Genomic DNA, 26,242 nt, shown 5'->3' on the forward strand with positions numbered 1-26,242 from the left:
TTATAGCTGAAGAATTGGTACTGAAGTGGTGGTGCTGAACTTTGGAATTCCGATCACGCCTCTGTCCGTTTCAGTGGTGCTGAACCGCCACTTACACTGCATGTTTGTTGAACATCAGACCTTTCATTTCTCTGGCAAAGCTACCACAGGAACTGATCTAAAGGAACAGGGAAAGTTTGACGAGAGAGAGAGAGAGAGAGAGAGAGAGAGAGAGAGAGAGAGAGAGAGAGAGAGAGAGAGAGAGAGAGAGAGAGAGAGAGAGAGAGACTGTGTGTCTCTGAGGTGTACTGAAGAGGGAGTGGTTTGTTGGGGGGAGAGAAAGCAGACTAATGGACACTTCCTAATGGCAGCAGGGTGATTAGTACAGGAAAGACCCAGGACCGATGAACCTATACTCTATTCTGAGCCTAATGAACACTGCCTGACATAGAGCACAAACACACACACACCTTCATAACAACTCTTGCTCATACTGTATATACTGTAATATTGAACAGAACAGTTGCATTCAATATTCTACTGTTTCATTCAATATTCTACTGTTAAGTTCAATGGTCTACTGCTTCGTTCAATAGTCTACTTAGATTGATTCATGCAAAAATATAATCATATCACACTCAATTGAAAATAACACCTTAAAATATGATATTGTGTCATAGTGATGGACAATCTGACAACGCACGCCATACATAAATACATTAGAGTTGACAGATGCATTTATTATCATACTTGATTTGTTTTCCAAATCAGGGCAGAGGAAAGGGCTTTGTTCAATTTATTCTCTCACAACTCAGTGTGTGTGTGTGTCTGTTGTGTGTGTGTGTCGTGTGTACATACTGATGTCTTAATTACTGCTTATTATTATGACATTCTGTCCTGAGACTTGGCTCTAGCACAGCTCTCTACGGGGCTTTTCCTCTGTCTTCATTAAGGAGAACATCAGGTGCAGATTTAGCAGAATAACTTGTCCCTAATATAAACATGGCCCTTTGCCAAACACAGTATCTGTGTGTCTATCAATGATGTGTATAAAGCTTTGATGACTGACAGGGGGCGCTGTATTGAAGCCACCGTGCAGCCATTTTGGTACTCCTCTATTGTAAAAAATATATATAAAAAAAATGTACAAGCTTGTGAGATCTTATACGTGTTGTTCTATGAGATAATATCAATCAATTAACAAGATCTTTATGAATTATGAAGCTTTTATGTGCTTTATGTACTTTTTTGGTAACATAAAGGATTCAAAATTCACAAAAATTGACATTAGCTGATGAACATTATCTTATAGAACTAAACGTATAAGATCTTCTAAGCCTGTTTACCACAGACCTTATTTTCAGCGTTTATCCAAAAACCCTTACAAAAATGACATTAATTTCCCCATAGGCTTGCGCTTATAAAAATGCACCATTACTGTTGCTCTATATCGTTGCTTCAATCCAGGGTTTATATACATCATCAGTCACTGTCTGCCATCTGGTGGGGAAAGGGGACTGGTGCAGGGAGGACTGTATGGTGAGAGGATGTTGGAAAGATGACAATATATCTTGAACCAGGTCAATGGGAGCAGGCAGGTGTGCACAGGTCCAGTCCTCAAGGGCTGCAATCTACCTATTTTAATCTGCCTTCTAATTAGGGACTGATTTCTGATTTGGCTGATGGGAAATCAAGTGTCTTCCTGAAAACCCCATGCACCTCCAAACCCCTTCAAACTACCTCTTGAAGTTGCTACTTTGACTGCCACCTTCCATGCTCATCATGGAGGACTGCTCATCCAAATAATCTCTTCAAAGCCCTCCAGACCCCTTCTACAGGATATAGCTACAGTGCCTTCAGCAAGTATTCAGACCCCTTGACTTTTCCCACATTTTGTTAGGTTACAGCCTTATTCAAAAATTGATTAAATAATCCCCCCCATCAATCTACACACAATACCCCATAAAGATAAAGCAAAAACTGTTTTGTAGAAATGTTTGCTACTTTATATTAAAAAAAGGGAAATATCACATTTACATAAGTATCCAGACACTTAAGTACTCAGTACTTTGTTAAAGTACCTTTGGCAGCGATTACAGCCTCAAGTTTTCTTGGGTATGACGCTACAAGCTTGACACACCTGTTTTTGGGGAGTTTCTCCCATTCTTCTCTGCAGATCTTCTCATGCTCTGTCAGGTTCGATGGGGAGCGTTGCTGCACAGCTATTTTCAGGTCTCTCCAGAGATGTTCGATCGGGTTCAAGTCCGGGCTCTGACTGGGCCACTCAAGGACATTGAGACTTGTCCCAAAGCCTTGTCTTGGCTGTATTTCCTAGGGTTGTTGTCCTGCTGGAAGATGAACCTTCGCCCCAGTCTGAGGTCCTGAGCGCTCTAGAGCAGGTTTCATCAAGGATCAAGGATCAATCATCTTTGCCTCGATCCTGACTAGTCTCCCAGTCCCTGCCGCTGAAAAACATCCCCACATCATGATGCTGCCACCACCATGCTTCACCGTAGGGATGGCAACAGGTTTCCTCCAGACATGACGCTTGGCATTCAGGTAAAAGAGTTCAATCTTGGTTCCAAACTTCTTCCATTTAAGAATGATGGAGGCCACTGTGTTCTTGGGGACCTTCAATGCTGCAGAAATGTTTTGGTATCCTTCCCCAGATCTGTGCCTCGACACAATCCTGTCTCTGAGCTCTACGGACAATTCCTTCGAACTCATGGCTTGGTTTTTGCTGTCGGACCTTATATAGACTGGTGTGTGCCTTTCCAAATCATGTCCAATCAATTGAATTTACCACAGGTGGACTCCAATCAAGTTTAAGAAACATCTCAAGGATGATCAATGGAAACAGGATGCACCTGCACTCAATTTTGTGTCTCATAGCAAAGGGTCTGAATACTAATGTAAATAAGGTGTTTCTGTTTTTGTGCTTGTTATTGGGCTTGTGGGAGGGTTTTGAGGGGTCATTGTTCTAGAAACTTCTGCTTAACCTGGCAACCCTGGACAAAATGCAAAAATACCTCATGACAACATAAAACTGCAACATGAAAATGGAAAACTTAAGGAGGAAATCTGCTTTTTCATACTTGCTTTGTTTGGTTCTCAAGCCTTTTATGGAATTTCTTGTAAAGCATTGCTTGTAAACATGATCCTTTAAAATGTCCATTAAATAAGAGAGCGGGTGAAGTCTTCCTCATTAGGTCCTCTTTAGTATTCATCATTTGTCTTCATATTACAACAGCACTCACGCTGATTCAAATCTATACTGTAGTAAAAGCAGTAAGTCATGGGCAGGAGCTAACCATTTATTTCATGCAAAATGGACCCCATAGCCTAACATACACTCAACTAGATACGTGTCTGTACTCTGTGTGTGTGTGTGTGTGTGTGTGTGTGTGTGTGTGTGTGTGTGTGTGTGTGTGTGTGTGTGTGTGTGTGTGTGTGTGTGTGTGTGTGTGTGTGTGTGTGTGTGTGTGTGTGTGTGTATGCTATGTGTGTGTGTGTGTGTGCTATGTGTGTGTGTGTGTGTGCTATGTGTGGCTCTTAGATGACCAATTAGCTTACCCATTGGAAGGAGCCCATTCAAACCCATAGCCTCAGAGAAATCTCTCTGGGGACAGACAGTCACAATGTCACCACCACAGCCTAGCCCTCCATCCCTCCACCCCCTATACCTTTCCGCCTCTACCCATCTACCCCTCCACCCCCTCCATCCCTCCAACTCTACTTCTCCATCCCTCCAACTCTACTCCTCCACCCACTCCACCCCTTCTAGCCCTCCAACTCTACTCCCTTGTCTCTCTTCAGCCACACTACCCTTCCTCTATCCCCTATTGTCTTGTCTCTCTTCAGCCCTCCCTCAATCCTCTATTGTCTTGTCTCTCTTCAGCCCTCCCTCAGTCCCCTATTGTCTTGTCTCTCTTCAGCCCTCCCTCAGTCCCCTATTGTCTTGTCTCTCTTCAGCCCTCCCTCAGTCCTCTATTGTCTTGTCTCTCTTCAGCCACACTACCCTCCCTCCACCCTCTATTGTCTTGTCTCTCTTCAGCCACACTACCCTCCCTCTATCCCCTATTGTTTGGGGGCTCCTGAGTGGTGCAGTGGTATAAGGCACTGCATCTCAGTGCTAGGCACATCACTACAGACACCCTGGTTCAAATCCAGGCTGTATCACAACTGATTGGGAGTCCCGTAGGGCGGTGCACAATTGGCCCAGTGTCTTCCGGGTTTGGCCGGAAGGTAGGCTGTCATTGTAAATAAGAATTTGTTCTTAACTGACTTACCTAGTTTAAAAAAATTATAAGTCTTGTCTCTCTTCAGCCATACTACCTTCCCTCTATTGTCTTGTCCCTCAGCACTCTTTCCTATTATTCTATAGCCTCATTCCTTATCACAAGCCCTTTCTCCATCTCAGCCTCTCTCACCACCACTGGGCTACTGTGTTTATCACATTATGTTACGGTGGGGCAGTGATCACACCCACATGCCTGTGTTGCCTTATGGTTGTCTTTGAAAATGCATGTGTGTGGTGTTGGCATAACTGGAAGTGTTGGTCTGATGTGTGAACAGACCCAGCAAAATGATAATCACACACGCACACACACACACAATATGTGGTTGAGGTGATTAGGCGGCAGCTTGGCTCCATACTGCAAAAAGGACCTCATCCACAGATGTGTGTGGGGAGGAGACGCTGTGTATTTGTGTGTGTGTGTGTGTGTGTGTGTCTGTGCATGTGTTTGTGTGTGTGTGTGTGTGTGTGTGTGTGTGTGTGTGTGTGTGTGTGTGTGTGTGTGTGTGTGTGTGTGTGTGTCTGTGCATGTGTTTGTGTGTCTGTGTGTGTCTGTGCGTGTGTTTGTGAGTGTGTGTGTGTCTGTGCGTGTGAATGTGTGTGTGTCTGTGTGTGTGTGTGCGTGTGAGTGTGTGTGTGTGTCTGTGCGTGTGAGTGTGTGTGTGTGTCTGTGCGTGTGAGTGTGTGTGTGTGTGTCTGTGCGTGTGAGTGTGTGTGTGTGTGTCTGTGCGTGTGAGTGTGTGTGTGTGTGTGTCTGTGCGTGTGTGTGTGTGTGTCTGTGCGTGTGAGCGTGTGTGTGTGTGTGTCTGTGCGTGTGAGTGTGTGTGGCAACCCCTTTAGCTCTCTAGGGTGTAGGGGATTAGAAGCAGTCTCTCTGGAGGGGTCATTAGACACCACTGATTATCTAAGAACCCCTGACCCCCTCCATCACCCCCAAAGCCCCCCACGCTAACCCAACACCACCCCCACAGTACCTCATGCTACCCCCCACATCCCCTCATCTCCTTGGGGCCTAGATGGGGGTGGGGTGGGGGCTGCAGAGGTGTGTCGTCTGATATGATGAGGAGTACATGAGTGACCCTATATAGTGCCTTCGGGAAAGTATTCAGATATTTTTGTTATTTAATCCATTTTAGAATAAGGCTGTAAAGTAACAAAATGTGGAAAACATCTAAGGGTCTGAATAATTTCTAAATGCACTGTACATATACATCCGACAGGAGAGTTTGAGTGATGAAAGTTGGATGGAGGATCTCGAAATGTCTGTGCAAGAAACACTAGACAAACTTTCTTAAAGAATGTTAGCCTATTTTCTGGCAACTGTGACTTTATGTGTTATTATGTGTCAGATGTTAAGACTACCAACCGTTATAAATGGCCTATTTGCGAGATTGACTTTTTATTTCAATAGACACACCTACTGACAAAAACTTGAGTATATAATTGTAATTCAACTTTGCCATGGTTTGCTGAGCTAGATGCAGGTAGCCTATAGCCTCTGATAGCCTCTGACAACATATAATTTCAGGGAAATGTCCACGATGAAACTGACATTAAATGCAGAGAATGATACATTTGCGATAGAGCTGTGACCATGATCTCAATTGATAATTTTAATTGATAATTGGCGCAGTACATCACTGGGGCCAAGCTTCCTGCCATCCAGTTCCTCTATACCAGGCGGTGTCAGAGGAAGGCCCTGAAAATTGTCAGAGACTCCAGCCATCCCTCGTAGACTGTTCTCTCTGCTACCGCACGGCAAGCGGTACCGGAGCGCCAAGTCTAGGTCAAAAAGGCTTCTTAACAGCTTCTACCCCCAAACCATAAGACTCCTGAACAGCTCATCAAACGGCTACCCAGACCCCTCTTTTACGCTGCTGCTGCTCTCTCTGTTTATAATCTATGCATAGTCACTTTAACTCTACCTACATGTACATATAACCTCAATTACCTTGACTAACCGGTGGCCCCGCACATTGACTCTGCACCGGTACCCCCTGTGTATAGCCTCACTTGCTTTTTTACTGCTGCTGTTTAATTATTTGTTACTTTAATTTTAAAAATTTTAGTTAACACATGATTTTTATTTTTTATTTAAACTTCTTAAAGCATTGTTGGTTAAGGGCTTGTAAGTAAGTATTTCACTGTAAGGTCTACTACACCTGTTGTATTCGGGGATATGAGACAAATACAATTTGATTTGAATTGAATTAACTAAACATGGCCATTAATAATTGCATAATAACACAAGGCTACAACAATAGAGTTATATGCGGTTTATTAAATATGTTTGCCAGCTTCAGGTACGCTACACAACTGGCACAAACTGATTTGCGATGACTCCAGTGATATCTTCATTTCAACATATTTATTGTATCAAACAGGAGGTTACAGTAGCCTACAATGGCATATAAATGAATAGTCTATTTGATGGCCAACTGAGAAAAATGTAGCCTATCATTCTCCACATTTAATGTAATTTTCATTGTGGACTTTTTCCCCATAACAGAAGCATGCTAGGCAGTTCCATAACTTTCATTTCCAATTTCCACACGCGCAGCGCTCCAGACCCTAGAACTGTTCATGAGTAAAACCCTTTACTTTAAACCACCTCTGAGCGAATTTACCTAAAGAGCTCTAGTGCGCCTAAAGTCCTTTTCAAATTCTTTGTCGCTGTTATATCAGTTCTAGGGCATTAATATGTTTTATGAACATATTAATAAACACACCCCTCCGGCCCTCCCCACCAGTCACTCACTCACTTACCCACCTACTCACTCCCTCACCCATTAACAGCATGCTCACTGCCTGATATATATACAATATAAGAGAAATGGCATGGCGGCCGCGGTGAAATTGAGAAGTAGGCAAAAAACACGCCACAAGTACATTTTCATCTGCGACATCGTTTTCAAAGTAGACCAATTCGCAGAAAAATCGCGGACATGGCAACTTTGCTTTTGTCACAAGATTGCAAGAGCAGAGAGGAAAAAATGACTCAGTTTTGTGGTTGTGGTGCCGAATGTTGAAAGAAAATTCATGCTTCTGCTTTCTCTGTCAGTTAGGTATTTAACTTAGATTGGGACTCAATGGAGCTGGCTGAAAGATGCAGCATTCCAATGAATGATTATGGGGATGCCACAGGGTTACAGACCCCAGGTGCAGGGACACCTAGAACAGAGAACATCTACCAGTCTCTTCGGTCTCCAAACATAACGTCAATACAGAGACAGGCAAGTGAGTATTTTGTTCATATTTTCTACTACACTCAAATTAAATCGGTCAGTTGTGACTTTAAATGACTAAATATGTAGGCCTACATGACTGATAATAAGTATTATTGACAAGACAGTATTAATCTAATTTAGTCACTTCTGCATTTCAGAGCCACATAACAGGATGCAATGGAAAAAGTTTGTGTTCCCTCTACTCCTCTTCAATGCACTTTTACTGATTATCATTCTGGTAATTGTTGGAGTTCACTGTAAGTAATTGAATCAACAATGCACTACTGAATATTTGATTGTTGTGATGATTATTATGTGAGGTTCTAAAAATTAAGTATAGCCGGGGTTTGGGTGTAAAAGACAGCTATGTCTGTCACCAACCACTGTTCCTAACCAAGTGTTCTACTCTTGTAGTTCATACTCTGAAACCTAAATACTATTGGTTGGTTAAAACTATGCAAGACCCAAACCTGTTCAACCTATTAGTCGTCTCAGGATTAAATATATATTTTTATTAAAAGAGCAGCTTTCTTATTATTTTTTGCTAGATTCCCATTTCACCGGGGCATTGTCATCTAAAAATGGAGGTGGGTGACTTCATATGGCTACTGTACTGTATAAGTTAATTAAATCACACAAATTACCTCTATTTAGTAGATCAAGATGAAACACAACATGTGGAATGTCTTGCTGTAGTTTTAGTTGTTTAATTAGAAAGTACTGTGTTCTATTTCATTACCGGCAAATCCCAACTTCCAAGTCACATTTTCACTTAGTCTCTCATTGGCATTAATGCATGATGTAAAAAAAAATGAATTTAACTGGAAGTTAGGATTCAACACTAACATTATATATTCACCATATTTGATGTGGTTACCTTTCACACTGTGGAATATTTCAACAGCATGGAGGAACCCTAACTGCCAATACTAGTATGCTTATGTTCAGATTTCAGACAGAATGAAGAAGCGTGGCATCTCCATCACAATGGGTTCTATCTCTTCTGGCAGAGTGTGGGGGATTGCTTAACTGCTAATAGCTTCTGTCAGCAGAACAACGCTACGCTGACCACATTGCAGCCACAGAACACGGTATGTCAGCATGTATACTCTGTCTGTGGAATAGTATACACTTGCAGTGTAACTATATAGAATACAATTAACTTTCAGTGTCCGGTCATACATTTTCAGTTCAAAAATATTTATACTGAGCTAAAGGTGTAAAATGCATAAAGATTAAACGAGTGAGTTTGAATACATAGGTTTGGTTGTTGGCCAGGGCCAGAGGACAGCAGCTTTGGGTCCTTAAGCTGAGGGATACGACCGAGGGATCTGCAGATGGTGCCACAGAGGTTCAGAATAATCCAATCTCTCATAATCCTTTTTCTATTATGTACAGTACTTCATTAAGAAAATGTTTTGTAATAAGTTCATTTTAACCTTTGTTTGGTCCTCCTCAGGATGATTCTGAAAATGATGCTGATTGTGCCCTCTTGACTGGGGATCCCACCCAGCCCTCAATGAGCCCAGACCACATGAAGAGCCAGGGGTGGGTGTGTGAGAGGAAGGCCTCTCCACCGCATGTCTCTGGAAATCAATAAGATCCAATGTATTCCACTCAGGAAGGAAAGCAGCTTTTCCTTGAATTTTTTCACTTTTTATCACAATATGAATCGTTTTTTAATTCCTTGAACAATGTCCTTGTTTTAATGAGCAAAATGTCTTGCTTAATTTTGGTAGTTATATGCTTTGATTCTATCCTGCATTTCAGGGCAACCGCTTGTGTCAGTGAACACAAGAGGGTGCTATGTAATTGTAAAGATTCAATAAGGTCTGCAAAGAACATTTTGTTCACAGCAGAACATTAATGAAACATGCACACATTTTCTTTACCTGCAGAAGAAGTCACTGACCTGTAGATAAAACCATAAGCTTGCTAGGCTTCTCATCATCATTCAAATGATGACTGAAGCACGACAAAATGTAGCTGAAACATCTGTTTAAAAAAAGAATAGTAAATTTAGCTAGGCAAGTCAGTTAAGAACACATTCTTATTTACAATGACGTCAGCCTACCCCAGCCAAACCCGGATGATGCTAGGCTAATTGTGCGCCGCCCCATGGGACTCCCAATCATGGCTGGATGTGATGCAGCCTGGTTATAAACCACGGACTACAGTGACACCTCTTGCACTCAGATGCAGTGCCTTAGACCACTGCGCCACTCGGGTGCCCAACACTTTATATATATTCTCATCAAAAATGTACTTTTATTTGAGTCCAAACCACAATAGATTGTATGAAGAAATAACTGTAAATGTTGAGACATTTACTCAAATTAGTTTAGCCAAACACACTTTACATAAAAATGTATATTCGTGAAATGTCTTCAGAAAGACCTGAGCTGAAACATTAAACAGTCTCAATTATATCTCCTCTTCTTGTTTTTCCTATTGTACAACTTCATCCATAATCACTGTTTTATATTTTATACTTAATCACATTAAATTCCACTCAGATAGTGGTATTATTAGGTTTGGGAAGAAATAGCTGTGTATCAGTTCGTTACAACCCCCCTTACATAGTCCTTACCAACACTGTGTGTATGCTGTGAGGATTCAGAAGCCTCTGATGCCATGAGGTGGCATACTGTATGTGTATAAGGTGGACGAAGGACTGGGAGTGTCTGTGTTTAGGGAGACTGGGATTATACACACATACAGCACCCCCTCTGTCCCCCAGGCTTAAAGCTAATTTATGCATGATCTGCAAATGTGGTCGGAGGCGCAGTATGGATGGCGTGAGGCAATTGCGGAGCCTCGGGAGGCATGCAGAGGCCAAATTGAGCTCTGTACCGCATCGCTGTGTGCCTCTCACATTGTGTAACAATACGGAGGGCTCCGTACAGCTCCGCATTGACATGATTGGCTGATGGTAGGTGGAGGAAGGTCCTTTATAAACACAAACTCACTTTGTTGACAACTTCCTTCACAACAGTTCTGCGCTGCTCGGCGAAGTTCAAGAAGAATGAATGCCCTGACTTCTGCAGAGGCCATATCACTGTAAATGCTGCATGGCCAATGCAGACATCGGATTGATCATCCAGTGCCTTTTATCCTTCCTTCACGGTCTAATCACTAATGGCTTATTACAGTCTAGGCCACTTGTCAAACTCCTCCCATGGAGGGCTGAGTGTCTGCAGGTTTTCACTCCTCCCTTACTTGATTGATGAATTAAGATCACTAATTAGTAAGGAACTCCCCTCACCTGGTTGTTTAGGTCTTAATTGAAAGGAAAAACCAAAAACCAGCAGACACTAGGCCCTCCATGGGAGGAGTTTGACACCCCTGGGCTAGACTGACTGAATGCTTTGTTTGTTTAGTGAATTATATCATTAATTAGATCTGAATAACACTGTCATATATCTAGGAAACAGACATGTGAAACAAAGTTTGTTCATTCCATTTCATTTCTTAGCTTTTCAAAGAAACAAAGTGACATTGTTTACATCACAGGCAAGAATCATCAACATTATTCTGTTTTGAACAGAAATCTTTTCCATAACATTTCCATGAACCTCATGCCCATATCCCTCCCCTGAAGCCTACTCCTTTATACACCGAATTCTGTGCATACCCAAAGATCCCTGTCCTTCTCCTCTTTACAATAGAATACATCATACATCAGTCAGTCATAGTATTATTAATAGAATTAAAATAAGTACACAGCTCTCTCCGAACAGGAAACATTACCCTGATTGTACTTAACATACCTTTTCCCACAACAACAGGTAGAACCTTTGATACGGTGAGGGGTCTCAGTATATAAAGTACCAGTCGAAAGTTTGGACACGCCTACTCATTCAAGGGTTTTTCTTTATTTTTACTATTTTGTACATTGTAGAACAATAGTGAAGACATAAAAACTATGACATAACACCTATTGAATCATGTAGTAACCAATTTTTTTTTAACAAATCAAACTATCTTAAATTTGAGATTCTTCAAAGTAGCTACCCTTTGCCTTGATGACAGCTTTGCACACTCTTGGAATTCTCTCAACCAGCTTCATGAGGTAGTCACCTGGAATGCATTTCAATTAAAAGGTGTGCCTTGTTAAAAATTAATTTGTGGAATTTCTTTCCTTAATGCATTTGAGCCAATCAGTTGTGTTGTGACAAGGTAGGGTTGGCATACAGAAGATAGCCCTATTTAGTAAAAGACCAAGTCCATATTATGGCAAGAACAGCTCAAATAAGCAAAGAGAAACAAGAGTCCATCATTACTTTAAGATATGATGATTAGTCAACACGGAACATTTCAAGAACTTTGAACGTTTCTTCAAGTGCAGTCGCAAAAAACATCAAGCGATATGATGAAACTGTCTCTCATGAGGACCGCCACAGGAAAGGAAGACCCAGAGTTACCTCTGCTGCAGAGGATAGGTTAATTAGAGTTACCAACCTCAGGAATCTGCAATTAACTGCACCTCAGATTGCAGTCCAAGTAACAGACACATCTCAACATCAACTGTTCAGAGGAGACTGCATGAATCAGTCCTTCATGATCTAATTGCTGCAAAGAAACCCCACTAAAGGACACCGATAATAAGAAGAGACTTTCTTGGGTCAAGAAACACAAGCAATGTAGATTAGACCGATGGGTATCTGTCCTTAGGTCTGATGAGTCCAAATTTGAGATTTTTGCTTCCAACCGCCGTGTCTTTGTGAGATGCAGAGTAGGAGAACGGATGATCTCCACATGTGTGGTTCCCACCGTGAAGTATGGAGGAGGAGGTGTGGGGGTGCTTTGCTGGTAACACTGCCTGGGATTTATTTAGAATTCAAGGCACACTTAACCAGCATGACTACCACAGCATTCTGCAACGATACGCCATCCCATCTGGTTTGTGCTTAGTGGGACTATCATTTGTTTTCAACACGACAATGATCCAAAACACACTTACAGGCTGTGTAAGGACTATTTGACCAAGGAGACTGATGGAGTGCTGCATCAGATGACCTGGCATCCACAATCACCCGACCTCAACCCAATTGAGATGGTTAGGGATGAGTTGGACCGCAGAGGGAAGGAAAAGCAGCCAACAACTGCTCAGAATATGTGGGAACTCCTTCAAGACTGTAGGAACAGCAATCCAGGTGACTACCTCATGAAGCTGGTTGAGACAATGCCAAGAGTGTGCGAAGCTGTCATCAAGGCAAAGGGTGGCTACTTTGAAGAATCTCAAATTTAAGATATTTTGATTTGTTTAACACTTTTTTGGTTACTACGTGATTCCATATGAGTTATTTCATAGTTTTGATGTTTTCACTATTATTCTACAATGTAGAAAATGGTAAAAAAAAAATAAGAAAAACCTTTGAATGAGTAGGTGTGTCCAAACTTTTGACTGGTACTGTATGTCTCATTTCTACATCACTTTGTACACGTCTCTGCAGTTCACCAAACTAAGAATCTTCAGACTTGGCAGAATTCTGGTTATTCTAGAATGCAAAGCGCCTTTATACAGCTGCTGTGTGGTATTATGTGAGAGTTAATATTGAAAACAATAAGGCATTAAAAGATGGTCTAACGATACCCAGTCCAACCGAAAGACTCTTAACTGGACTTGGCCATAGCCACGGTAGTTAAGTGAACCAAAACGTAGGGGACCTTCTCAGACGACCTTGGGGATTTAAGACCAACTTTCACGTCTGTTCAAATTCTTTAGACATGATTATGAGGTAAGAGAAGCTCATGAATGAAAATCCCCAATTAATAATAATAATAATTATAAAAGTCACATCAAGCAATGCCATTGGCCTGTATGGTGAGACAAAGTTAAGATTAAAAACAGAGTAAGTCTACCATAGTGAAGTATGAGTAATCCATTGATCTATTGCTGTGTTTACACAGGTATCCAATTCTGATGTTCTTTTCCACTAATTGGTCTTTCGACCGATTACATCAGATTTTTTCACATCAGATTTTTTTCAGAGTTGATTTGATTGGTCTAAATACCAATTACTGAAAAATAGATTAGAATTGGGCTTCCTGTGTGAACACAGTCTATGTAATACAGGATTTTGGCACTAAAGTTTTCTGCATTAAAGCACAAGATACTGGCAGTAATGGGCTATGTTCAAATGATTGAAGGGATTTCATAAAACTGAATCACCACATCAAAAATACCACTTGTTTTTTTCTGCAAGAATATCTAACTGGTACGGGACTGGGGATATAAGGGAAAGGGGGGACCTAGTGAGAATGAGTGAGGGTAACCGTTCGTGTGTGGACACCAAATAACACAGGCAGCCAGGCACTTGAGTGTCTTTTTCGGATGCACAGAGGACGTAGCCTGGTGCCTGATCTGTTTGTGCTGTCTTGAGTTGGCAAGAAAGAACCAACAGATTTGGGACCAGGCTACAGGGGATGTGTGTGTGATGTGATTTTCAGTCACTGTGGTTATAAAGCATGAGGGAACCTTAACAAGTAAGTGGAAGGAATGAATATTATTATTACATAAATAAAAATTACCCTGTTGATCATTGCGGGAGGCCAAATGTGGTCTGGAAATATCTTCATTAACTGATATCCATCACCACTGTAATCATGCTCTTTCTCTCGCACCTGCACGCACAGCATTCTTTAATCACATTGATCAGACATTCAATACCGTTCTCAGCCTGTTAGTGTCATAATATTCTAGCAAACACAAGTAGTAAATGTCACAGCAGTAAATGTGACGACTATCAACCTCACCTGCTCAGCTGAACCACACGTATGACTATTCAAATGTGTGTGTGGTTGGCATTATACAGCGCTGGTTTTTGGCTTAGCTCCAGCTGGTACTGGTAGGGTTCAGGCAGAAGAGTGAGGAAACAAGAGCTTTCATTGTGGCTGAAGAGTGAGGCACAGCATAAAGTAAAAAGAGGCTATTATTTTAGTACAGTTCACAAACACAGTAAGGCAGTTTGATTATGCTTACTATATAACTAAAACTCTATGTTTTCTGTCATTTTCAACATATTTACAATATTCTTAACACAAAATTACATTTGAGACAAACATAGTTTTCCCTCTCACAGACCAGTTCCAGATTCCCTGTGTAAAAATGTCTACAAACAAAACATTAGGCACTTTTTAAAAAGTATAATATATATATAGATGTATTTATTTATGTAGCTTTCATCAACATATGTATACTATATACTTTTTTAGTATGTACCTTTCTACTATTTCACATTTGTATAACAATTTCCACAAGTTTATGTTAAGGAAAAAGAAACAAATGTAATCTTGATTGGCTATATTCTTCTACCTCAGCGAACCCTGTTGTGTTGGTTTGGAGCAGTAGTCTTTTGGCACACATTAGTATTGGATAGCAACAACTGGACAGGATGACAAAGAGTTAATGATGATTTGATGGGTTTGCCTTCACCTCTGTTACTCCTCTTCCAGTGAGAAAGGTCAGTAGGGAAACATACTGTTGCCAACCAATCCCACCATGGTTAGTTAGGACAGTGCTGCTCAACCCCAGGAGCAATGTCCAGATGAAAATGGATCATTAACATTCTGAAAGAAAAGAGGAAATATAGATGTTAACAAACAAATCATAACAAAACCGACAAGGAGAGGTCTGGATCTAGGATTTACACCTCCGTAGCCTAATGGGAAAATCTCTTTCTTTGTCTCCATCTCTCTCACATATGGCTGTAGCTGTAATGTCAATCAATAGAATGTGTTTCTTGTCTTCCTCGCTGTCTGTACACAGGTCATTTAACAATGTTACTAGAATATTTTTCAGTCTGAGAGTGAACTAGACTGAATCCCCCCTCTCCCCCACCCATTTCATTATGTGACATTTTTGAAAGCCGCATCAAATAATTATATTTTTGTCTTGGATTTAGCATTACAAAAGCATGGGTTTTGAAAGATAAATTAACATTACATCTGTGAGTGTATCACTGAAGTAACGCAGGTTTAATTAACACACAAATTGCACACAGCACAATAGAACATTCAGGAAGAAAAGAAAATCCTCACAGAGCCATTGTGACGAATGATCTCACATGGAAGTGTTTAAGTGGATGTTTGTGGGCATCACTGTAGAGTAAGTAGAACGACACAGAAGGATATCAGGGTTCTGCTTGGGAACAACCAGCCTAGGGATGAGGATTGGAGCCAAACAGGGCAAACAGGAGTAAACACTAAACCAAACACAAAACAAGGGGCGCTTGGCATGCTTGGGCAGTGTTTCAGTGGTGGCAACAACACAACACATTCCACTCCTGCTACACTAGATATGAGTCAACAATAAACAACAGCAGACCCCTTATAATGTGGTCAAATCAAATAATCATACATTTTGAAAATAACAAAATATTTGTAGAGTCTGAAGAAACAGTTTTTAAACAGGGTAGCCTACGGTCACTCACTACTCATCTCCAGCACAAGAAGCACAGACAAAAGACCTCATGAATAAACCTCAGATCGGAGTGATTCTGGTCTGTTCTGCCCACCAGCCACATCTGCCTCCTCCACTGTTACAGTTAATGCTTCTGTAGTTCCCTCAGTCAGCGCTGGAAACTCTCAACACAAGCACTTGTGTAAAGGGCTGAAACAAGGACTTCTCCTTCCTTCTTACCACACTCCTCAAGAGTTCTCAGCACTCTTCTCTCTCTAATTCCTGTTGACAACAACGTGTAACACGCGGGATATGAACCCAGGTCTCCCACAGGAGCAACCAACATCTTAGACCATTAGACCAAGAGGAAATTCCCTGTTGGCTCGAGGGCAGACACTGGTTTCGAAGTTTGCAGGCATAGCTACCTAAACTAGTGACCATGTCCAACTCATGTCCACTACAAAATCATCTGCATTCTGTTGCCATAATTCAATATTTCAACATCCACAACTAAATACAAATCATTCAGCCCCAACTATTCATATCTCAACTTGACGGCAGTAAAGAAAATGTCAATGACAATACATAACCCTCTCTCGTCTCCTGCATCATCCTCTATTCCAATGCAGGCTTTGTTCCCTTTAAAAAAAACACATCCAGTCAATGGATCATGTACTCTGGAATCCATCTCTATAAAACATACAAACACAACATCTTACGGTATTTGCCATGTGAAAGCCTATAGACAACAAGACACCCACACATTAACACAAACACCTGGCGACAGTCCTGACCCCTCCACCTCCACCCATGTGAAATGGCTCATTACCAGCAGACAAATCAATTGGCTTCGCTCTCTGAACGCCCACTTGTGAAAATGAGAGACTCTCTTTATACAACCCTCAGCCTGACAGGCAGCTCAACACTTCTTCTCACAGACCGGAATCCAAGCTGCACATCAGACATGGCTGAAAGCTTTAGGGTGAAAACAAGGATCCATAGATCAAGTGTATTTGGCTGAGAGTTAAATGTTGCACTGAGAGGAGTAACCACTTTATGTTTGGTGATTGTTGTTACCACACAAGAGCTGTGTGGGCTGTTTAATCACACACTAAAGGATAAGCACCTTGGGGTTGATGAAATGGCTTCATAACAAGGAGGAGATGAAGAAGAGAGTGTGAAAATAGGTTGTGAAGGTGAAAACAGCCTGGGTAGAACAGGGTAATTTGGCAAGGGTGGGTGGGGGCGGAAGGATCAGAATAAAAACAACACTTTCAGTGGCATCACTAAGGAAACGAAGCGAATAGGACTTCCTTTGACGTAAGCAAAATCAAAGAACCAAAAATACCTGTCTCCTTTCTCCAGGCTCTGCAACATACTGCACATGCTGCTGACACAGGGCTCAGGAGTAATTATTTGACATACGCTGACAGCAAACAATCTCTACCACAGGTAATGAAGACCACTGACACTGGTCAGGGCCCAGGGGATGACATGGTTCTACACACAGCCTGCTGACCACCAGGCATGTCATAGTTTATGGTTCAACTTCAGTCATCCGGTTCTAAAGGATGATATCATGTAACCTAACCTGTATTCCACAGTTCTTTATACACGGCTTATGGTACGTCACCTTGAAGGGTCTCCTTGACCTGAGAAGTAGTCATTAATTATACCAGCAGTAAACACTCTAGAAAATGGTGTCCTTGCAACAGTTACAATAGCATTTATAAAGGCAATCATCATGTAAAACAGCTAAGAGGGTAAAGGTTACAACAAAACCAGAATTAAGAATTCATTAATTGTATTTGGGTAGAATTAAGGGAGAGGTAAATATTGTGTGTATTTATCTCCCTCCCCAATCGAATACCTGTGTAATCCAGAGGTGGTGGGGACAGGGTAGGCCTTTATCAGGTTGTATAAACTAAAACAGTCCTAGTTTATCACACACAGCATCTGCTGTGTTATTAGGCTATTCATGCTAATACTTTTACATAATAGTTGGGTGCCAGTGCCACTCCTATCTACTGCAACCCCTATACAATGGAAGCCATTATTTCTCCAGTCATCATTGGGCTACATTTTAGCTTTCATAAGCCAGCAAAATCCATTGTCTATACAACGTCTGAGAACATCCTGATCTCAGAGCATTTCGTACTATTATGTACGTAAATCCGTGACTCTCCATTTAATATGCTATGTTACGTTTCGTATGATATGTGTTACTTTGTGAATGTCCATCACCCATTTCATATGATATGTTACAAATGACAATTCGTATTATATGTTACGAATTTGCAAAATGTATCATATGTTACAAATTCTAGCTAGCTGGCTAATGTTACCTAGGCTATGGGTTAGGGGTTAGGGTTAAGTTTAGGAGTTAGATTAAAGGGGTTAAAGTTAAGGTTAGGGGAAGGGTTAGTTAAAAGGGTTAGGGTTGGGGGAAGGGTTAGCTAACGTGATAATTAGTTGCAAAGATGCTAATTAGCTAAAATGCTAAAGTTATCCACGATGAGATTTGAACACACAACCTTTGGGTTGCTAGACATTTGCGTTATAAGTCCACCTATCCACCCCACTTTTGTTTTTTCTTAAGTAACCATCTGTTTTATGTGACCATATCAAACGTAACATACTATCAAACGTAACAAACGTAACAAACGTACTAATTTGAGTGTCCCGGATTTAAGTTTACTATGCTACGTGTATTCTAGGACACCAGGCTGCTCAGAGAAGGACAAAAAAGTGACAGGGTTTATTTGAGAAAGGAGTATTTGTGTTACATGCTTCCCTCTGTGTAAAAATGACTTTGCCCTTGCAAACTCTGATGGGGATATAAGATGTTTTTCCAACTCAAGGGAGGCAGAAGTCATTAAGTAAGGATGCCAGCCAACACCTCAACTCTGAACCTCAACCCTGCAATTTTTTGTAGAATTCTTTTTACTTCAATTTATTTAGTAAATATTTTCTTAACTCTTATTTTCTTGGTTAAGGGCTTGTAAGGAAGTAAGGAAGCATTTCACAGTGCATGTGTAAAATTTGATTTGAATAAATTGTGTGCAGGAAAGATTTCGGTAACACTTTATCTGACACCCAGCGTCATAACAGAATGCCAAGAGTGTGTAAAGCTGTCATCAAGACAAAGGGTGGCTACTTTGAAGAATCTAATATAAAATATATTTTGATTTGTTCAACACTTTTTTGGTTACTACATGATTCCATATGTTATTTCATAGTTTTGATGTATTCACTATTATTCTACAATGTAGAAAATAGTAAAAAATAAAGAAAAATGCTAGAATGAGTAGGTGTGTCCAAACATTTGACTGGTACTGTATATATATTTTTTATTGACCATATTAAATTGTTATTGTAATTACGCACACATTGATGTCAGACAATGTACCCCAATGCTCTGTTGCTGATGACTGGGATGAATGCAGGAGCAGATTTAAGGAGCAGGACAAGACACCCTCTTTTTGACTGATGACTGACATAAGGGCATGTATGTAATAGGCCTATCTGGCTTATATGATCATGACGGTCATAATGCTTCTTGACAGTGTCATAAAGTGTATTTTCTTCAAGTTATTTAAAATTTGATGACTGTAAAGAATTCATTACAACAACAACAAAGGATTTAAGAAACAAACTTTCAAACAAAACGAAACTTCTTGGCAGGGAAAAAACTAATTTTGGGTTTTGACACTTATGTAGGTGTCATAACCAGCCATAAAGTTACGCAATATATGTCACAATAGGTGTAAATATATGGATCATGACAGTGTTATGACCATATTATGACAGGTTATGACAAGTTGTCAGCTGTTAAGACATTATGACATGATTATGACCGTGTTATGACACTGGGTGTCAAGTAAAGTGTTACCAAGATTTCTACTACAGAATAACAAAGACTTTCTACTAGTAATCAAAACATGATTTGGATTCCTAACATACCCATTTCTGTGTGCTTTGAGTGATAAAACAGAGAGAGAACAGGTGTTGAGTACCTTTACCTTTCCCATCTTTCCTGCTGCTCTGGTGAAGTGCCCTCAGCTCCTCTGATTTGTAGAAATCAATACTGGCGTAGCCAGGGTTGTTCCCCAAACCAGTCATGTCTCCCATCATGACTCCCCCACCTGCCCCATTGTGGACTGAAGCGAAGATGTTATGGGGGGCAGTGGCTCCCCCCTCCAGTTCATTCTGAGAGCCTTCCTTATTAATGGCCAGGTCCAGATCAATGTAGTTAAGGCCTTGTTTAGCAGACCCAGAGGATGAAGCCTGGGCTGCGGCTGCATCTGCCTGGGCATTCTCCCATGGTGAACCCCTCTCCAGTCCTCCTTGTCGATGAGGTGCTGCTGTCTGGGCACTCTCCAAGAGCAAGGAGCCTGAGGAGGACAGCTGGAGGGGGAGAGGAGGAGGAGTAATGATGAATGTCTCCGAGCGGTGGCGTCTCCGTCCCAGTTGGTCGCCCCTGCCAATCCTGTCTCTGGCCAGCCTGCTGCTCTGGTTCTGGTCAGGAGATGAGTAGGATCTTGCTGAGGGGAAGTCCAAGCCTGATTCCTGCTCCATTGATGAAGCTTGGGCAGCATGCATGGCGGGTGCTGCAGGGTTAGGCTCTGAAACTATGCTGAAGGCCATCTCTGTGTAGTTTGTATATGAAGTGGGTAAGAATGTTGGCACTGCTGCCCTATGCCCACCTACATTGCCTTCTGCTGCCCTAGGAGAGGGTCTACTACGGGCCACAACTGGGGGCTTGGGGGCAATAGCTGGGGGCGGGCAAAAAGGTGATTTAACAGGGGTCCCAGTGGAGGGGCAAGGGGAGTTTCCCATCCCCAAATCCATGTTGACGTACTCAGTAGAGGCAGCCAAGGCAGCGGAGGTGGCCAGCGGTGCAGAGAAGCTGCGGGGGAGGTTGGTGGAGCCACCGTGGCAGAGTGCTGGACGGTGCCAGGGCCTCTGGGTTCCATGGGTCATTGACAGTCCGTGCTCTGGCCCCCACTGGCCCCCTCTTCTACCCCCCACGTCACCACCCCTGAACACTATGCTGACGTACTCCCCAGGACTCTGAGGCTCTGTGGGGAAGAGGTTCTCCTTAACCCTGGGCAAGGTGTTAGCTTTAGACATGTCCACAGACACACTGAGGGGACGAGGCTTCCTCTGCTGGCCCCCTGGGCCATGCGACACACGTTTCTGCTGATAGGATCCATCCTTAGAGCGTGCTCCCCCGTTCCTGAACCCTGGCCCCGTTCTTGTTAGTCGTAGCCCTCCCCCAGCTGCCACTGACATGGGCCGATCCTCCAGGCTCTCACTGCTAGCTGAGCTGGAAGAGAAGGAGGAAGAGGAGAGGGAGAGTTGACAGCCTCCTGCAGTGCCAACTGTGGCTGTGTTCCTCTTGCTGTAGCCCACTTGTCCACCCCGATTTCCAGCACTGGCTTGGTCACTATGACCCCCCTCCTTCCTTTTCCCTTGATCCAAGTCATCCTCAAAGCGTGTGGAGAGCGTGTGTTTGTAGGATCGTGGCAGAGAGAAGTAGGAGTAGACCATCTTGTGTTGTAGCGGGTTCTGTTCAGGTTGTGAGGGGGGTGTGCTGCAAGCCGAGCGGATGCTGATAGGAGACATGTTCATGTAGTCACTGCCAGCCCGGCTCTCCATGCTTCCCCTGCTCCCCCATATGGCCATTCCATGCATGTCTGGGGAGCAGCTGCTGTTGGGGGACATGACCATGTAGCCCTCGGAGACAGGCAGACTGATGTGCTGGGGGGGGGACACACTGCTGTTGGGGGTCATGGCCATGTACTCATCATCAGCCCCAGGCTTGGTGCTGACGTCAGACACGGCCACAGACAGGGAGAGGGAAAAAGGAGGAGCCGTCACTCCAGGTAACATGGACATGTAGCCCCTGTCCACTGGTCCCCCTCCTCCTCCCGCCTCTCCTCGGACCACATCAACCCTCACCTGGGTCTCCCCAACGACGGCCCCTGCTTCCAAGCCCCCTGCTGCGAAGCCTCCTGATCCGCGCCGCCGTGACACAAAGGCGTCCCTGCTAACACTCCGTGACATGACGGCGTACTCTTGGTCCGTATCCTCCTCTTCCTCCTTCCTGCGAGGGGCCAAGCGTTCGTGGGCAGTCAGGGGCAGGGAGGCCCTCTTGCTGAGGAGTCTGCGCTCTGCCTCACACTCCCTGCTGGAGGAGCGCCGCAGCATCCTCCGGCCCTGAGGACGCTGATGGGACCCAGGGAGGCTCTCTCTCTGGCCCATCACTATGTAGCTGGAAGAGCCCTCTCCATGAGCATGGTGTCCCATTCCACCATTGGACCCTCCAGGTAGACTGGGGACCAGTAGGGAGTGCTCTCCAGGGCTGGAGCCATACTCGTCTGAGGAGCCGTAGTCACTAGGGGAACCCGACACAGATACTCTCTGAGGGACGCGAGTGTAAGAACAGATCGCTACACCTCCCATTGCCCCTCCGACTAGTCCACACTCTGAGCCATGACCAGAGCTGGAGGAGAGGCTTGGGGCTGGGGAGGTGGCTGGGTTGGGGGTGTAGCGGGCCAGGCTGAGAGTGATCTTAGCTGGGGTTGGAGCTCTGGTGGGCTTAGGTCTTAGGGTGGGTGTAGTGGAACAAGATCCGTTCAGGCTGGGACTGGAGCTTGTCCATGCCCCTCTGGCTCCACCTCCACCCTCCTCCGTCCTTCCCCCGATGCTGGCTGTGCGTGCCCTGGGGAACCCGTGGCGTGGCGTGGGTGAAGTGCTGGTGCAGTGTGCACCACCTGCTCCAGGGGTCTCAGTCCGGGCTCGTCTGCCAAAGCCCACCTGGCTGGGGGGCAGATTGGGGTGGTGGCGACGGGTGGGGACACTGATGGGGTTGGAGGCGGTGCCCCCGCCGCCTGTAGCGCCCACAGATTGAGTCTTACTGCGCTGGCGGAACTCCTCACTCAGAGCCTTCATGGCCTCCAGCAGAGTCTCATGCATGTTCTGGGCCACCACCGAGTCCTCCACCTGCATCCAGAACTCCCCAGGCCCTGTCATGGCTGAGCGGCCCACCTCGATGAAGAAGAAGTTCTCTGAGTGGCCGCAGCGACGCACGTTCATCAGTTGTAGGACCACGGCGGCCACGTCAGAGTTGAGCTTGACAAAGTTGACCGTCTTGTCGGTCAGGCACAGACGGTGGATGCCCACTAGGTTTCGGGCCTGGCCAAGCCCTTTAGGCCACACCTTGACCTGCCACACCTCCTTGAAGGTGGGGCCTGGAGGAGAGGTGAGTCCACACTCTCCACAGCTACCACAGTCCTCTGGGTTTTTACCTGCAAATAATCACAATGAAGACACATCTCAATCAACAACAAGACATAAAACTATGCAAATAGATATAGAGACAGAGAAAGCCAGACATATAAAGGAAATAGAATTGACAATATTCGGAGGAATCATGGGGTAGCACAAGATGAGAGTTGACAGTCAGGAGACAAAAATATTGCATACAATATTCATATATTATCTATTATCAAGGTTAGAGTGACCGTCAGTTGTAGCACATTCAGCACATTTAGACACTCTGAACTCTGACTGGCTTAAATATGTGATGAGCAGGTTTTGTTTCATGAATGCATTCATAATAAACATTAATTGAAGACTATGGTGTAACAAAAACACTCATGTAACAAAAAACTATCCAGCTGCATGATGGATTAGAGCGTGTGGTGGATTGACATTTGATAGTGTGTGAATAAGGCCTTTCTTCAACACCATTTCTTCAAAAAATATTATTGGGTTGGTACAATAAAGACTGTTAATAATCATGAAAATGATCAATCTTTATAACCTACACCGTGTAAATACTCTGTAACTACAGATTATTACAAAAGGTAGCCTAGCGGTTAAGATCCTTGGGCCAGTAACTGAAAGGTTGCTGGTTCGAATCCCTGAGCCCACAAGGTGAAAAATATGTCGATGTGCCCTTGAGCAAGGTACTTAACCCTAGTGGCTCGAGTAAGAAGAGAGAAAGCTAAATTACTAAAAATGTCAAATGTAAATATAAAATACTGACCATCGCATTGTAAATCCAGAATGTGTTTCATTTAGCAACATTATTGCTCCCCTGAAGAAACCCACATCTACACCTAGGCCTACTGTTTCATTTGTGTAAAGGCTGTAGTCTATAGACGTTAATGACATTGGCCTATAGAAATTTAAAAAATACCATAACTAGAGGTGTAAAATAAAAAATATATAATTTTGAGGAAATGTTGTGCAAATAATACAAATTATATATGCAATAAAATATAGCCACATTATTACAATCATTATTAAGATTATTGATTCCATATTACTACTGAAACGATAGCAGGGTTGGCGTTAGTGTTACAGCATAACAACCTAAACACGAGGGAAACCGATAGAAACCAGTTTTCCAATGAAAGCACGCAGACGCTGCGGCTTTCCTCCCTGCCAGGCAACGCCATAGCACAGAAATGTAGGTTACGCGCACGACATGCAGAGGGACGTGTCGAAAAACAAAAACAGAGAGCACTCGGGTACATGGCTGCGTCCTCTGCAGTATACGCGTTGAATGATGTTGTGCTGCAGCCTATTTGGTCGCGAATACGAAGAAAAAATCCTTTTGGTTCATGCACGTTGCAATAATTGTGTAGGCTAACATGCAGCAAAATGAAAATGGTCAAAAATATTGGTTAATATACCAATAAATGAATCAGATAAGCTACTGCTCAGACACACCGCATGCAGCAGTGGTCCACCACCTCTCTTGAACTGATATGCAGCTGTTCATTGGATAGGCCTATATGTAATATTTATAATAGCAATATCCTGTATTTAATGTACTATACGCCTAATTTCTACAAAGAGCATCAGACGTGTGATGTGCAATAAAAAATAAATAACATGCTATCGCGTTACAGATCTGAATGTCAAATGGATGTCAATCCAGAATGGCTAGCTAGACCAACACTGGCCAATGCAGACTAAATGTGCAAGGGGAATATTGGGCATAGTAAACCCTTGTATGACTTACATTTCCACTGAAGGTCCAGCATGGCCTGGTACCATTCATTCTGGACATCCTCACTGTCTGCTGCAATGGCAAAGCTCTCCCCGCGGGTATACATCACTATCATGTGCTTGTTCTTGGAATCTGCCCGCTTGTTGATGTTGAAGCAAGTCTCCAGATTCAGTGCTTTTTTCGGGACAGGTGACTTGCTTCGGAATTTCTTCTCGTTCTCATAATATTCTAGACGGGCAGGGCCCTCTTCCGAGGCTTCCCTCAAAACGAAAAATCGCCGGTGCATAGATTTCTGCTTACGGAGATACCCGCTTTTCCGAACGTCCTCGTAGCTCTGCTGCTGTTGTAGCAGCTCTGCTGCATGGTTCTCCATTACTAGACAGGTCTCTTGTTTTGCTTGCATAAAATCTCCACACTAAAAGAGGAGGCTATTAATTAATTATAGCTACATTCCTCTTCTCCTTCTCATATTATCCATAGAGTGAAGCATCCAACGTGCGTGCCCGGAATAAGCGAGCTAATTTGAACAAGTATTATTTATATAAAATCAGCTTTTCCCCTCGTCTGCGTGCACATGCGGCGAGCGACGTCTGCACACTGCTCCCTATAGCCAACCTATGCTGCTTGCTGGAGTACTAGGACTACTCCTACTCAGTCTATTTACTGTAGCCTGACCTACTACTCTGCATGGACTCTCACATTGATGCGCCTCTATGCATGTTCATCTACTGCACAGTGATAGCCTGTTATCGCATGTTTCACCATCGATGGACTGATCAATAAATATCCATACGTTAGCCAATAGGCTAAGTCCTATAATTAGCCAATTTATGTGTTACAGAAGTGTACCTCTTAACTAGCCAGAAAGAGAAATAAGAGCAGTTATCTACGGACTATATTTTTGCTAGCCATATCACTCAATTTCTATCCCAACGTTTTTTATTAAATTATTCAATGCGGAATCCCTTCTCCTGAGCATTGACATATTTATCCAATCATGCTTTCTTCAGAGCGTTTGCGACACCCGTTGGTCACTCCCTGTATGAGTTTATATTTTTGCACATTTTGTGGGCTATACATCAAGCAGACTGCATTGATCTGCCCGGGAGAAGCTACAGGCAATACCAACAGTATCCCTTTTTGGGCGCATAAGTAAACATTCAGCACCATGGACAGCACCGCGGTCAGCGCTGAAAGCAAAAAGATTAACGCTGATTCAGCAACCACATCCGTGAACAGCGCTACAGTCAACTTTTCAACACCACCACCGTTATTAACAGCGCTGCAGTCAACTATTCAGCACCATA

The 26,242-nt window shown here is 43.2% G+C and overlaps 2 protein-coding genes across 3 annotated transcripts; one reads left to right on the plus strand and one right to left on the minus strand.

Annotated features, from left to right (window-relative positions):
• Positions 1 to 7,299: 7,299 nt before the first annotated feature.
• On the plus strand, positions 7,300 to 9,932 carry LOC129868481 (uncharacterized). Its single transcript, XM_055942498.1, has 6 exons — positions 7,300 to 7,513; positions 7,662 to 7,760; positions 8,052 to 8,090; positions 8,452 to 8,594; positions 8,765 to 8,854; positions 8,963 to 9,932. Exons 1-6 carry the CDS (start codon positions 7,366 to 7,368, stop codon positions 9,101 to 9,103), a joined length of 660 nt encoding a protein of 219 aa, XP_055798473.1. The 5' UTR covers positions 7,300 to 7,365; the 3' UTR covers positions 9,104 to 9,932.
• A 1,020-nt stretch (positions 9,933 to 10,952) lies between these two features.
• On the minus strand, positions 10,953 to 25,959 carry si:ch211-284e13.4 (insulin receptor substrate 1-B). 2 transcript variants are annotated; one of them, XM_055942495.1, is made up of 3 exons: positions 24,948 to 25,959; positions 19,930 to 23,220; positions 10,953 to 15,075 (listed from the first exon to the last, which is right to left on the minus strand). In XM_055942495.1, the coding sequence occupies exons 1-3, from the start codon at positions 25,336 to 25,338 to the stop codon at positions 15,068 to 15,070; spliced, it is 3,690 nt and encodes a 1,229-aa protein (XP_055798470.1). In that variant the 5' UTR covers positions 25,339 to 25,959; the 3' UTR covers positions 10,953 to 15,067. The 2 variants fall into 2 exon arrangements, with proteins under 2 accessions (XP_055798470.1, XP_055798469.1); XM_055942494.1 differs by having other exon boundaries at positions 19,924 to 23,220.
• Between the last annotated feature and the right edge of the window lie 283 nt (positions 25,960 to 26,242).

This window comes from Salvelinus fontinalis, chromosome 13, assembly GCF_029448725.1.
Source record: "Salvelinus fontinalis isolate EN_2023a chromosome 13, ASM2944872v1, whole genome shotgun sequence".
Taxonomy (NCBI): Eukaryota; Metazoa; Chordata; class Actinopteri; order Salmoniformes; family Salmonidae; genus Salvelinus; species Salvelinus fontinalis.